Source organism: Oryctolagus cuniculus, chromosome 4, assembly GCF_964237555.1.
Source record: "Oryctolagus cuniculus chromosome 4, mOryCun1.1, whole genome shotgun sequence".
Lineage (NCBI taxonomy): Eukaryota > Metazoa > Chordata > Mammalia > Lagomorpha > Leporidae > Oryctolagus > Oryctolagus cuniculus.
In genome coordinates, this window is record NC_091435.1 from 8,578,276 (window position 1) to 8,591,767 (window position 13,492).

Below are 13,492 nucleotides of genomic sequence, written 5' to 3' on the forward strand. Positions count from 1 at the left end.
TTTGTGCGAAAGGTGAAAAATAATTATCTTTAATAAGCTTACACTGTGCGAGAAATCTCCTGAGGAAGGTCACATCTCTGCTTCAGCAAAGGGAGCGGCTCCTTCGTCCCGTGCTCTGCTCACGTCACAGCTTTTGTGCCACTGCTGGGTGACATATTAATTTTATTTCCATTACATACATTGAGGAGGAAACACAGAATCAGACCCAAATATCTTACAAGGCATTCCGGGGTGTGCGTGTTTTGTGGCTGAACAGAAAGGGATTGGAATGAACTTGCAGCAGCAGACTGGACTTGATTGAAAGTCTTTGCTCCTTTAGGACGTGTCCTGGTTTGCAGCGAAGTACCCACAGACGCGCCCTTCTAACGTCAACATTCCGGATATTCCAAGAAATCGCACTCCACACATTCTTCCAGCTGCTGTAGGAGCCTTGGGCTGTCCGTGACGGGGAACTCCAAGGTCGGGGCCCCCGGGGCGTCGGCAGGCAGCTGACTTTGGGTCTTAAAGGCCGAGCTGAGCGTGGTGAAGAAGGGCGTCAGCTCCCTGATGCTGGAGACCGAGTGCTGGCGCAGCAGGGGGAGCTCGCCCTTGGCCATGGCCTCGGCACCGCCCGTTTCCTGCAAGCCCAAGGGAAGCACACCAGTGAGAGGGGTGTGAGGATGCCCAGGCCTGCAGCCAAGCCCACGGGGCCCGTTCCCTTCACCAGTGACTGGCAGGCGCCCCAGTGCCCGGCTGCCGCCGCCCACGGGTGTCCACCCTGAGCCCAGCCTGGCCGCCTCCGCCCACGGTGTCCACCCTGAGCCTAGCCCGGCCGCCTCCGCCCACGGTGTCCACCCTGAGCCCAGCCCGGCTGCCGTTGCCCACGGGTGTCTACCCGGAGCCCAGCCCGGCTACCTCCGCCCACGGTGTCCACCCTGAGCCCAGCCTGGCCTGCCTCCGCCCATGGTGTCCACCCTGAGCCCAGCTCGGCTGCCGCTGCCCTCGGTGTCCACCCTGAGCCCAGCCCGGCTGCCCCCACCCATGGGTATCCACCCTGAGCCCCGCCTGGCCGCCACCGCCCACGGTGTCCACCCTGAGCCCAGCCTGGCACTGCTTCTATTTAGACTCTAGTCGCTGCAGCCCTGGGTTGAGGGGCCTCAGGGTGGCTGTGTCAGCCAGGCAGCTTTGCCTCTTGGCACCGCGATGAGAAAGTCTGTGTGACACAGGCATGAGAGAACACAGCGGTGTTTATAACCACCAGGGCTCTGACACCAAGGGATGATTCCTGAAGATGCTTCGTGGTCACTGCAATCAGGTGACACATGGAGCTCATTACTCACGGCCCAGCCCTGCCCTCCCTCTGCTGTGGACACAGCCTTGATGTATTGCTATGTATGTATGTATGTTAAAGATCTATTTTATTTATTTGAAAGGGAGAATTACAGTGAGGGAGAAACAGAGAATGAATACAATCTTTATTTTATTATTATTATTATTTATTTGAGAGGTAGAGTTGTAGACAGTGAGAGAGACAGACAGAGAGAAAGGTCTTCCTTCCATTGGTTCACCCCCCAAATGGCCGCTACAGCCGGCACTGCGCCCATCCAAAGCCAGGAGCCAGGTGCTTCCTCCTGGTCTCCCATACAGGTGCAGGGGCTCAAGCACTTGGGCCATCCTCCACTGCCCTCCCAGGCTGCAGCAGAGAGCTGGACTGGAAGAGGAGCAACCAGGACTAGAACCCGGTGCCCATACGGGATGCTGGCGCCACAGGAGGAGGATTAACCAAGTGAGCCACAGCGCTGCCCCTTTATTATTATTTTTACATTTTTTATTTATTTGAAAGGCAGAGTTACGGAGAGGCAGAGGCAGAGAGAGAGGTTTTTCTGTCTCCTGGTTCACTCCCCACATGGCCGCAATGGTTGGAGCTGAGCCAGGAGCTCTTCCGGGTCTGCCATGTGCGTAGCAGGGGCCCAAGCACTTGGGCCATTCTCTGCTGCTTTTCCCAGGCCCTTGGCAGGGAGCTGGATTGGAAAGCAGAGCAGCCAGGACACGGAGTGGTGCTCACATGGGATGCTGGTGTCGCAAGCAGAGGCTCTGCCCGCTACGCCACAGCACTGGCCCCTGATACAATTTCTAAAAAGGAAAACACTTACCCCGTATTTTAATCTGAGAAGTTCTAGAATCCTGACAGTGTGGGGTCTGCACTCCTGGTGACCCTCTTCCAGTTCTGATGGGAAGGCTGAGCTCTCTGTGTCCACTTCTGGGACAAATGCCCACCTGTAACTGGAGGGAAGAAAGCCAAGGTCAGGTGTGCCGGCCCAGGGACCACCTCCGGGTGTTTCCAACGGTTCCATGAAGACCCACACAATACCCACAGTGCGTGTGTGACACCACGGCTGCTCCTCCATGCAGTGTGTGGACCCCTACTACTGAGTGCTGGGTATTTTACCCCAAGGAGCCCTGCTCCCTGCGGCCACCCCTCCCCATCTGCCCCTGGGATCTGGGCCACCGGGCACTACTTTCTGTGCTCTACGGAATTCCTTCTTCAGGACGTGCGGCGTGGACGGGACCCTGCCCATGTTCCTCTGGGACCGGCTTCCTTCTCCCGTGTCACACTTGCAGGCTTCATCCATGTTTAGTAGGTACCAACACATCAGTTCATTCTTTCCTTTTCAGGATTTACTTATTTGAAAGGCAGAGTGATGGAGAAAGACAGATTGAGAGCTTCCATTTGCTGCTTCACTCCCCAAATGCTCACGGCAGCTGGGGCTGGGCCAGCCTGAAGCCAGGAGCCAGGAACTCCATCCGGGTCTCCCATGAGGAGGCAGGGATTCAAGCACTTGAGCCGCCTCTGCTGCCCGCCCAGACACATTAGCATGGAGCGGAACTGGGACAGACACTTCGATATGGGATGCTGGGATGCAAACAGCGGCTTAACCTGCCGCACCACGACGCTGGTCCCAATGCTGCATTTCTGTTCACGGCTGAGTGGGATTTCATTGCATGGCTACGGCACACGCTACTTATGAGTTCATCAGGTGGCCACGGGGTTGCCGTCACCCCTTGCCTATCACGGATAACGCTGCCGTGTCATTTGTGTCTGTAAGAGCCTGCTTTAGGAACAGACAGACTTCCTTTTGTGGAGCAGTTTTGGTCACAGCACAACTCAGCTCCCACAGACGCCAGCCCCACACGGACACCGCCGGCCCCGCTGCACTGAGACGCCATCACCCCCCAGGGTCCACAGATGTCACTAGGGCTCGCTCGGGGTGGTCGAGCGCGCGGTGACCACAGTGTCTTACACAGCGTTGTCACTGCCCTCACGATCCCGTGTTGCAGCCACAGCTTTTCTAGAATGTCAGAGAACGGGAGCGACACGCAGTGTGGCCTCTTCCGACTGGCTTCTTTCATGCAGTTACGTGCACTTGGGAACCCAATGACTGCCTTCCGGGCGGAGTGGAGGGACATGAAACGTGGACACTCTGTATTAGGGCCACAGGAAACGCATGCCTGAATCGGAGGCTGCATGCTCCAAACACAGGCATCCACATTTAACTGAAAACAGACCGAAACAAAAACAAAAACCCACACACAGGCCGTGAGGCGCAGCTGTGGGAGGCCCGGATTGTATAAGCAATGAAGCTGCACAGCCAGCTAAACACGCGCGCCCGCTTCCCGCGACAGGCGCATCTGTGGATGCGCTGTGAGGCCAGGGCACGAAGCCACGGACCTCGAGGGTCATCGGAGACGGGCTCGCGGGGCCCGTGGCTCCTCGTGTACCACCCGTGGACGAGCATGCGAACGCGCTCATTAGCAGAGAAGCCACCGACGTCGGTGTGGACTTACATCTGAAATAGCGGCATCTTGTCGGGCGGGAAGCAAAGTGCGGTGTCCAGGAACTTGCAAGCCGACAAATACAAGAGCAGCTCACTCGGGGGCATCTCCCCCGCGGCCGGCCCGCTGCCATCGGTGGCTGAGGCTTTCACTCTGTTTACTTTGTTGCTGTTTCTATAAATTCACAAAGAAATCCCTGTTAGAAATCCATCCGCATCTGCTACCGCCCATTTGCGTAGGAAGCAGCATCAAGAAGGATTTTTTTTTTAAAGAAGTTTCCGGGACAGCTGGTGCCATGACCAGGAAGCTGCCGTCAGCACTAGGCAGCCGCCTGCCATAAAGCCAAGTCCGCTAGTCGCGGCCGGCCTGGCACTCGGGCACAGGCTCTGGGCTAACTCACCGTGCGGACTCGTCTTCCTTCAGGTCGTCTTCGAGCTGTATGAATGTCTGAATCTTAAAAAGAAAATGGGTGTTCCAGTCACTATTTGAGACACCGGAAACTTCCCCAAAGGTGTACAGCCACGTAACACTAGCAAACACTAGCAAGCGCTACGGATTAGCTGGAGTGAGTGACAGGCAAGAGGTGAAGCTGATCTAAGAGGAAACATTCTTCACGTGGGTTGGCCTTGTGGCACAGCAGGTTAGGCTGATGCTAATGATGCTGGCATTGCATACAGGAGTTCTGATTTGAGGCTGGGCTGCTCTGCTTCTGACCCAGCTCCTTGCTAATGCGCCTGGGAAAGCAGTGGAGGATGGACCGAGCACATGGATCCCTGCCACCCCGAGTTCCTGGCTGCCGGCTTCAGCCTGGCCCTGGCCCAGCCCCGGCTGTTGCAGCCACTGGGGAATGGACCAGTAGATGAAAGATCCATCACCATCTCTGCCTTTCAAATCAATCAATCAATCCTGGGGCTGGCACTGTGGCATAGTGGGCTAAACCCCGGGGCAGGCATCCCATATGGGCGACGGTTCAAGTCCTGGCTGCTCCACTTCTGATCCAGCCCCCTGCTAATGTGCCTGGGAAAGCAGCAGAGGATGGGGCCCCTGCACCCATGTGGGAGACCCAGAAGCAGCTCCTGGCTTTGGATCAGCTCAGCTCCAGCCATTGTGGCCATTTGAGTAGTGAACCACTGGATGGAAGACCTCTGTCTGTCTTTACCTTTCTCTGTAACTCTTTCAATTAAATAAATCTTTAAAAATAAATAAATAAATAAATAAATAAATCTTAATTGTTTATTTAACCAGGAGCTGGCTATGTGCTAGCAACCTGATTGAAAACAGCTTCTAGATAAAGCACACTCATAGTGGACATCATGTCGTGTGTTAATGAAAATGCATTTTAAAAAGCTGCAAGAGGGGCCAGTACAGTGGTATGATGGCCTAAACTTCCACTGCGGCACTGGCATCCCATACGGGCACCCGATCTAGTCCCGGCTGCTCCACTTCCCATCCAGCTCTCTGTTATGGCCTGGGAAAGCAGTAGAAGATGGCCCAAGTCCTTGGGCTCCTGCACCCGCGTGGGAGACCTGGAAGAAGCTCCTGGCTCCTGGCTTCAGATTGGTCCAGCTCCAGCCATTGCAGCAATCTGGGGAGTGAACCAGAGGATAGAAGACCTCTCTCTCTGTCTGTCCCTCTGTCTGCAACTCTACCTCTCAAATAAATAAATAAAAATCTTTTTTAAAAAAATTATCAGTCTGTAGCTTTCTTATGTCTTTTTTTAAAGTTTTATTTATTTATTTGAAAGTCAGAGTTACACAGAGAGAGGAGAGGCAGAGAGAGAGAGAGGTCTTCCATCCAATGGTTAATTCCCCAGTAGTCCGCAATGGCCAGAGCTGCACTGATCTGAAGCCAGGAGCTTCTTCCAGGTCTCCCATATGGGTGCAGGGGCAGAAAGACGTGGGCCACCTTCCACTGCTTTCCCAGGCCACAGCAGAGAGCTGGATCAGAGTGGAGCAGCTGGGACTAGAACCGGTGCCCATATGGGATGCCAGCGCTTCAGGCCAGGGCTTTAACCCGCTGTGCCACAGCGCCGGCGCCCCCTTTTAAAGAAGAAAGCTCCAAGAGGAAAGCCCTTGCACTCACCAGCTCAGAGACCATGATTGGCCACAGTGAAGTCAAATGCTGAGGAGATATTCTTAGCAGCAAGACTCTGAAAAAAAGAAACATCTGAGCAGCAGCTGTGGATGTCTGTCCCACTCTGAGATTGTCTGTCAGGCGTTCTAAGGAAAGAAGATTTTAAACAAGTCACACAGATATGCAGGGTTGGGGGGGGCTCATTAACCAGAGAAGAAAATTAAAACTGTAACAGCTTTGACGTGTGTGTGCGTGTGTGTGTGTGTGTGCACACGTGTGTGCGTGTGTGCACGTGTGTGTGGATTTTCTCCCTGCTCTGACATTCTGAAGACAGCTCAGCATTAGGGGCGAGTGTTGGGAGAATGCTGTCCCCACGCAAGGCGGGCAGCCGCAGCCCTCTGTGCTGTGGATGACAGCAGTTGGTGGCCACGGCTCAAGGAACAGCGCTCAGCACAGCTGGGAGGGAGGGCAGGGAGCCCTGACCCGGCTCATTCCTCTTCTGAGGACGTGAACTATCGGACCCCGAGGCCGCAGACAGCCCCTGGGGAGGGCCAGGCTCTGCAGATCCTGCAGCTCGGCTGGCAGACAGCTCCACGGCCGGAGGTGGAGCAGAAAATACAACAGATTTACCCAGTCAGGCTGAGATTTCATGGCTGGCACAAAAACTTTAATTCCTGCAGCTGGACAAAGCCGCAGGCCAAACTCTCTGGCGCCTGACACCCTCTTTCTCCACTGAAGTAATTGTAGAACGTGACTTTGTCTTTTCTTGACAGCCTCAAGTCTCCCAGGAATGCAGCAAACGCTACAGCGAACAGCTGAGCTGTGGCTGTGCCGGCTAAGGTTGGCTGCACACTTAGAGATGGACCCCTCTATCTGAGCGAGCCTCGGTGGGCTTTTACCGCTCGCCTTTGAAAGGACTCTGTGAAATCACGGCCCATGCACGGCTCAGACACCTGTAACACGAGTGGTTTGTACCCTGGTTCTGGGCAAGATAAGGTCAGCATATTATATCCTAGTCCTTTCTTCTTCTTTTTAAAGATTTTTATTTTTTATTTGAAAGAGTTAAAGAGAGAAAAGGAGAGAGAGCGCTTCCATCTGCTGGTTCACTCCCCAAATGCCACACCATCCAGGGCTGGGTAGGACTGAGCCAGGCTGAAGCAGGAGCCAGGAGCCCATGCGCAATAGCAGCGATCTGGATGTGAAACGGAGCAGCCAGCTCTTGAACTGGCGTCCACATGGGATGCCGGCCACAACGCCGGCACCAGATGCCATTCTTGGCTCCTGGTTTTGGCTGTTGCTGGCATTTTGGGTGTAAACCAGAGGATGCAAGATCTCTGCCTTTCAAAAATAAATTATCTTTTTTAAAAAAACCCGACAAAGTAGAGGGTACATACTACATATACAGAAATTCCTCTTTCCCTACGAGCTCCCAAAATAACCTGATCATGTCAGCATTATGCTGCCTTTATATGAATAAACTGTCATTATAGCATAATCATACAAATATTAGCATTTATGTAATCACACAATTATTAGTACTGCTAATAATTATGATGTCAATAATAATATAAACACACAAAAATCAGCGGGTCAGCTGTGGTGCTGTTGGTTAAGCCACTGGCTGGGAGGCCCACATCCTGTATCAGTATTTCTGGTTCAAGTCCTGGCTACTCGGGATCCAGTTCCTGCTAATGAGTCTGCGAGGGACCACAGGATGGCTCAAGTACTCTGGTTCCTGCCACCCACAGGGGAGACCCAGCTGGAGTTTCTGGCTCCCGGCTCCTGGCTCCAGCCTGGCCCAGCCACGGCTGCTGCGGGCATCTGGGGAGTGAACCACTGGGTGGAAGGGCTCTATCGTTCTGCCTTTCGAAAAAAGACTTCACAGAACCGTTTAACCCAAACGGTGACCTTTACTGCATATGATGAAACCTTGATGGATTTTATAAACCCCAAAGGATTTATAGCATGATCCTAGTATTTGCAAAATGTTTCATTACATCAGCCTTAAATAACAAAATTCTTCAAGAACTATCAATTTTATTTGATTCCACTTTGGCTATGAATATTAAGAAACATATATTTCTTTTTGAGAATCTTGCCTATCTTGGAAGAGAGTGAATTAATTAAAAACAGATCTTCCACTTCAGCATTTTATGAAGAAAAAAAATGTTACTTGAAATCATGTTCACGGGGCGGCGCTGTGGCATAGCAAAGCCGCTGCCTGCAGTGCTGGCATCCCACAGGGGCGCCGGTTCAAACCCTGGCTGCTCCACTTCCGATCCAGCTCTCTGCTAGGGCTTGGGAAAGCAGTGGAAGATGGCCCAAGTCCTTGGGCCCCTGCACTTGGGTGGGAGATCCAGAAGAAGCTCCTGGCTCCTGGCTTCAGATCTGCGCAGCTCTGGCTGTTGTAGCCATTTGGAGAGTGAACCAGCAGATGGAAGATCTCTCTTTCTCTCTCTCTCTCTGCTTCTGTCTCTCTGTAATTCTGCCTTTAAATGAAATAAATAAATCTTACAGAAAAAAGGGACTTAAAAAAAAGAAATCATGCTCAATATCTATGGTAATTCATTTTCAGTGCAAAGAATACGATGGATACATAAAAGAGAAAAAACAACCACAAGCAAAAAACTAGGCCTTTTCCAAAATCTCCACCATTCACTGGCCTCCGCTGAGAGTGTGGACTGAGGCAGTGCCGATTACAGATCTAAGTAGCATGGACGCAGCAAGAGCCCAGCAGGAGCCCCGGTGAAGGGATCAGTATCCTTACTGCACCACACTATCAGACCTCTATCATTTTCAAATTTTTATTTATTAATTTTTAAAGAGTTATCTTATTTATTTGAAAGGCAGAGTTACAGACAGAAAGAGAAGGAGAGGTCTTCCAATCTGCTGGTTCACTCCCCAAAATGGCCATGGCTGGGCCAGGCTGAACGAGGGGCCAGGAGCTTCTTCCAGGTCGCCCACGTGCGTACAGGGGCCCAAGCACTTGGGCCATCTTCCACTGCTTTCCCAGACGCATTAGCAGGAGCTGGATTGGAAGTGGAACCAAGGCCCATGGATGCTGGTACTGTAGGTGGCGGCTTAACCTGCTACACCATAGCACCTATGTTTCAATTTTTAAATTACTTATTTTCATCTATTTGAAAGGCAGAATAAGAGCCAGAGCGTGAGACAGAATCTCCCATCCCATTGTTCAGTCCCCAAATGATTGCTGCAGCCAGGGCTGGGCCAGGCTAAGGCCAGGAGCCTGAAGCTGCATCCAGGTCTCCCGTGGGGGGCAGGGACCCAATCACTTGTGCCATGATCAGGGTGCGGCAGCCAGAACTCAAGCCAGGCAGTCAAGGATATGGCCTGTGGTGTCCCGGGGTCTGCTTAACCTGTGGAGCACCAGTGCCTGCCCTACTGCAATCCACCTAATAAGAATTAATAGCATAATAACTGACTTATAAAACAAAGCTTCAGATTCAGCGACTGAGTTGGGAAGTTGCTGTGTGTAACAGGTGCCTGCACAGCACGCGCTGCAGTACCTGACCTCTGTGTGCTGTGGCCCCCCTGCTCACTGCCCACGGAGCCGCTCTGGGGGAGGGGGTGGAGTGGGGTGTGCCTGGGGCGGGGCCACTGCTGTGGTTGGAATGCTAGCCCCTTAGTTTGCAATTTAATGACCAGATGATGCGGGGAGGTGGGGCTTTGAAGAGGTGATTAGGAAGTTCCGGCCCTTGCTGCGTTGGTGGGCAAGTTCAGCCTCTGCCCTCCTGCCCTCTGCCTTCCCCGTGGGAATCCAGGCAGAAGGCTCTCCCCAGACGCCAGCCTGTCAGTGCAGGGTTCCCCAGACGCCAGCCTGTCAGTGCAGGGTTCCCCAGACACCAGCCTGTCAGCGGTGGGTTCCCCGCCTCCAGAGCTGTGAGCTGATCACTCTCAGTTGCTTTGGAGCCGCCCGGGCGCAGGCACCTGCGGGGCAGCAGGCAGCTGACGCAGGCTGCCGTCTTACCTTGGATCAGGGGCAGGTAAAGGTGGTACTGGTCCAGTTCTCCACTGAAGACAGCAAACGCCTGGCGCTTGAGCAGCATGGCTTTCTGCTCAAAACTCGAGAAGAGTTTCAGAGAACTGCTCTGCATGTCTAGGACAAACACAGCAGAGAGGCCCCACTCAGAGAAGCCACAGCCAGAGCCAGGGACAGGAACGCGTGCCCTCCCTGCCCAGGAACCATGAGCTCTGTGCAGGGAGCGGGATGTCATCAGTGCTCCTGTTGCTTTCACCATGGGGTTAGGAAAGCACTCCTGACGCACCACAGAAAACCCACCAGCTCACGGTGTCTACACCGTGATGCGGGACAATGGGTTGTGGAGGCACTCGGCCTCATGGGCGCCCCATGTGGTCTCGAGCAGTAAAGCGCAAGCAGTACTGTGCGCAGCTTAAGAGAGCCGCACAGGCTTCCCCAGTGTGACTGCGTGGGAGCAACACAGAACTTACTCATTAAATCCTTAAACACTGTTTTCTCATGAGTCAGAAGGTGGTCAATAATGGACTTCCAACTGGTTATTAAAAAAAAATCAAAATTAGTTACACATGCAACGGATGAGTCTGAGTAACAGCACCAACGAAAGGACACACCCCTCTGAGCAATACTAGAAACTGCCTTCGGAAACTTCCGCGACACAAAAATTCCTTGTTGTGTAAGGAAGAGACAAGGCCAAGCGGAGAGGACCCTCCCCCGGGAAGAGGCTGCGCTGATGGACAGAGGCAGGGGCATTCCCATGAACCCACGGGTCACAGGCGAGCCCGGGACAGGCCAGCCTAGTATTTGGGTCAATGTTACATAAACCCAAACCCTGCTCCGCTTGGGGCCTGAGGGCACATTCTACAGGACGGCGTTTCTTACTGGATGCAAGCCGTGTCCATCTGAAAGAAAGCAGGGTCCAAGAACAGGTCCAGGACCTCCTTCTTCCACGCTCGCTTCGTGTAGGCGTAGCCGCTCAGGGCGCTCAGCAGCTGCGCGCTGGCCCGGAAGCTGGGGGCGTTGTAGGTGCTAAATGGGGCGAAGCAAAGGGTCACGGTCAGAGACTGGCCACGAGAACCTGCTCTCCCGCATCGCATGGGCCGCCGGGCTGGGCGGTACCTGTGGTTGCGCAGGTAAGGGAACACGTAGTACAGCAGGCGGGAGATGAGAGGCACGGCCTTCTCCTTCTCGTCACTCCTGTAGACCATGTCCAGGAGAGGGGCCAGAACCTGAGATGGAGAAGGGAAGAAAGCGGGGAGCTTCACAAGAGAGGGGCACCCTGGAAACCCTGGGCTTCCACACTCCCATGGTGGGGGTGGGGTGCAGCCCCTGGGCACCTGCACTGAGAGGAGCTCCCAGCCGGGGGCAGGGGGCGCTCACCTCTGCCAGGAGAGACAGGGCCTGCACGCTGTACACCGAAGGGGCGGATGCAGACACCATGGTGGAGGCTGCAGCGGCACCTGCTGACAGAGGAGGCATCCACGTCTCACCGTGATGGGCGGCCACTGTTCACTGCCTGCCCCGCTTCTGTTCCCGCAACCACCCCTGCAGCTCAGACACCCCCATGGATGAAACCCGGGCCTAACTTCTGCTCGCTCGTTCTTTCTTTTTTAAAAATATTTATTTATTTGAAAGTCAGAGTTACACACAGAGAAGGAGAGGCAGAGAGAGAGAGAGGTCTTCCATTCGCTGGTTCACTCCCTAGATGGCCACAACGGCCAGAGCGGGGCTGATCTGAAGCCAGATGCCAGGAGCTTCCTCCAAGGACTTGGACCATCCTCTGCTCCTTTCCCAGGCCACAGCAGAGAGCTGGATCGGAAGTGGAGCAGCTGGGACTTGAATTGGTACCCATATGGGATGCCGGACCTGCTACGCTACAGTGCTAGCCCCCTTGGCTCTTTCAAAATCTTCCTCTACTCCATCCTGGCCACCAACTGCCACCGTCACCTAAGATCTCATCAGTCTGCAAACCCCCCACAGCCTAAACCTCTGATCCCAGCTCTGACCGCCACTTGTCCCTTTTCCCAACTCCTTGGGGTGGCCTTCCATCCCTCGTGCCTGCCACCTGTACCACCAGCCCCTCGGCAGGCCTTGGCATCCCTGCCTCCCTCCCGTGGCCAGCTCTCTACCTGGCAAAAAACCCTATCTCCTCTCAAGCACTCCCCTAGGGAAACCCAACACCAGCTAAACCCACCCACCTGCTTGTGCACTTCTGCGCAGCTCCGTGTTCTGGAGCAGACCACACAACGATGCGACTGCTTTATCTCATGACCAGGAATCCTGCAAGAGGCCCAGTGCTACCAGCATCGGCTGCCTCCCAGGTGCACAGCTGTGGGAAGCTGGATCAGAAGTTACTCCCCATATGGGATGCAGGCGCCCCCAGGGGCATCTTAAACCACTGAGCCAAATACCTGCCCCGGATTGACTAAGTTTTCTTTCCACACAAACTCAAATAAACATTCAGAATATGGGAGGGCTGCAAAAGTTTGGAAAAATGCAATTAAAAGGTAATTTTGGTGCAGAAAAATTCTGAAAACACACCTAGTTTTTTCAGGATATACATCTCTATGGCTTTACCTGCTAAGCCACCACACTGGCCCCTACTCTGTCAAATAGATAAATAAGTAAAATCTAAACAAAAAATTCCACTTAGTTTCCATGTTTCGAGGGCCCCGTGTGCATGTCCACTGTGTCTATCCACTCGGGCTCTATCACTGAGTCCCTGTCAGTGACCCTGCGAGCTGACCTGCGGGACCCCTGCCGTGCCCAGCTAAGGTGTGAGATGCTGGGGTGTCCGCCTGAGCTGCAGCAGGGCAGTGAGCCTCTCTCTCTGTTGCTCTTTCACACACATAAAAATAAATAAATAAAACTTAAAGAAAAACACGGCTTGAAGAATTTGGTTAAATATAAAAATAAAAAAATGTTTCTCTCTGTCTCTCACTGTCTAACTCTGCCTGTTTGCTGACAAAGAAAAAAAAAAAAAAGAAAAGAAAAAGAAAAAGAAAAAGAAATTTGCAGGTGAATTAACACAGACCTAAGAAAGCAGTTGGCTTGTTCCTGTGCTTAAACTGCATTATTGTTGTTATTATTATTATTATTATTATTTTTTCTGCCGCAGCTGGCGCGCTGCGGCTGGCGCACCACGCTGATCTGAAGCAGGGAGCCAGGTGCTTCTCCTGGTCTCCCATGCGGGTGCAGGGCCCAAGGACTTGGGCCATCCTCCACTGCACTCCCGGGCCACAGCAGAGAGCTGGACAGGAAGAGGGGCAACCGGGACAGAATCGGGTGCCCTGACCGGGACTAGAACCCGGTGTGTTGGCGCTGCAAGGCGGAGGATTAGCCTGTTGAGCCGCAGCGCCGGCCTGTTGTTATTATTTTTACTTTCCAACACCTCCCCCCTCCCAGCTTTACTGAGGCATCACTGACAATTTAAAGTGGTACTGAAGGGGCCAGCGCAGCGTCATAGTGGGCTAGAGCCTCTGAATGCAGCGCTGGCATCCCATATGGATGCTGGTTCGAGTCCTGGCTGCTCCTCTTCCAATCCAGCTCTCTGCTGTGGCCTGGGAAAGCAGTGGAAGATGGCCCAAGCACTTGGGCCCCTGTACCCTC

General features: G+C 53.5%; 1 protein-coding gene across 7 annotated transcripts in view; it reads right to left on the reverse strand.

Annotated features, from left to right (window-relative positions):
* Nucleotides 1-13,492, reverse strand: part of DOP1B (DOP1 leucine zipper like protein B) — a 119,383-nt gene continuing 105,891 nt past the window's right edge. For 3 of the 7 annotated variants that reach the window (XM_051833576.2, XM_051833578.2, XM_051833575.2), the window contains exons 28-37: nucleotides 11,264-11,346; nucleotides 11,003-11,112; nucleotides 10,766-10,912; nucleotides 10,357-10,418; nucleotides 9,875-10,003; nucleotides 5,896-6,032; nucleotides 4,214-4,266; nucleotides 3,826-3,987; nucleotides 2,133-2,262; nucleotides 1-617 (exon numbers count right to left, since the gene is read on the reverse strand). In XM_051833576.2, the coding sequence (XP_051689536.1) occupies nucleotides 369-617; nucleotides 2,133-2,262; nucleotides 3,826-3,987; nucleotides 4,214-4,266; nucleotides 5,896-6,032; nucleotides 9,875-10,003; nucleotides 10,357-10,418; nucleotides 10,766-10,912; nucleotides 11,003-11,112; nucleotides 11,264-11,346 (1,262 nt within the window). In that variant the 3' untranslated portion in view covers nucleotides 1-368. The remainder of the gene's footprint in view (nucleotides 618-2,132; nucleotides 2,263-3,825; nucleotides 3,988-4,213; nucleotides 4,267-5,895; nucleotides 6,033-9,874; nucleotides 10,004-10,356; nucleotides 10,419-10,765; nucleotides 10,913-11,002; nucleotides 11,113-11,263; nucleotides 11,347-13,492) is intronic. The other 4 variants (XM_051833581.2, XM_051833577.2, XR_011387689.1 and 1 more) reach the window with 3 other exon arrangements.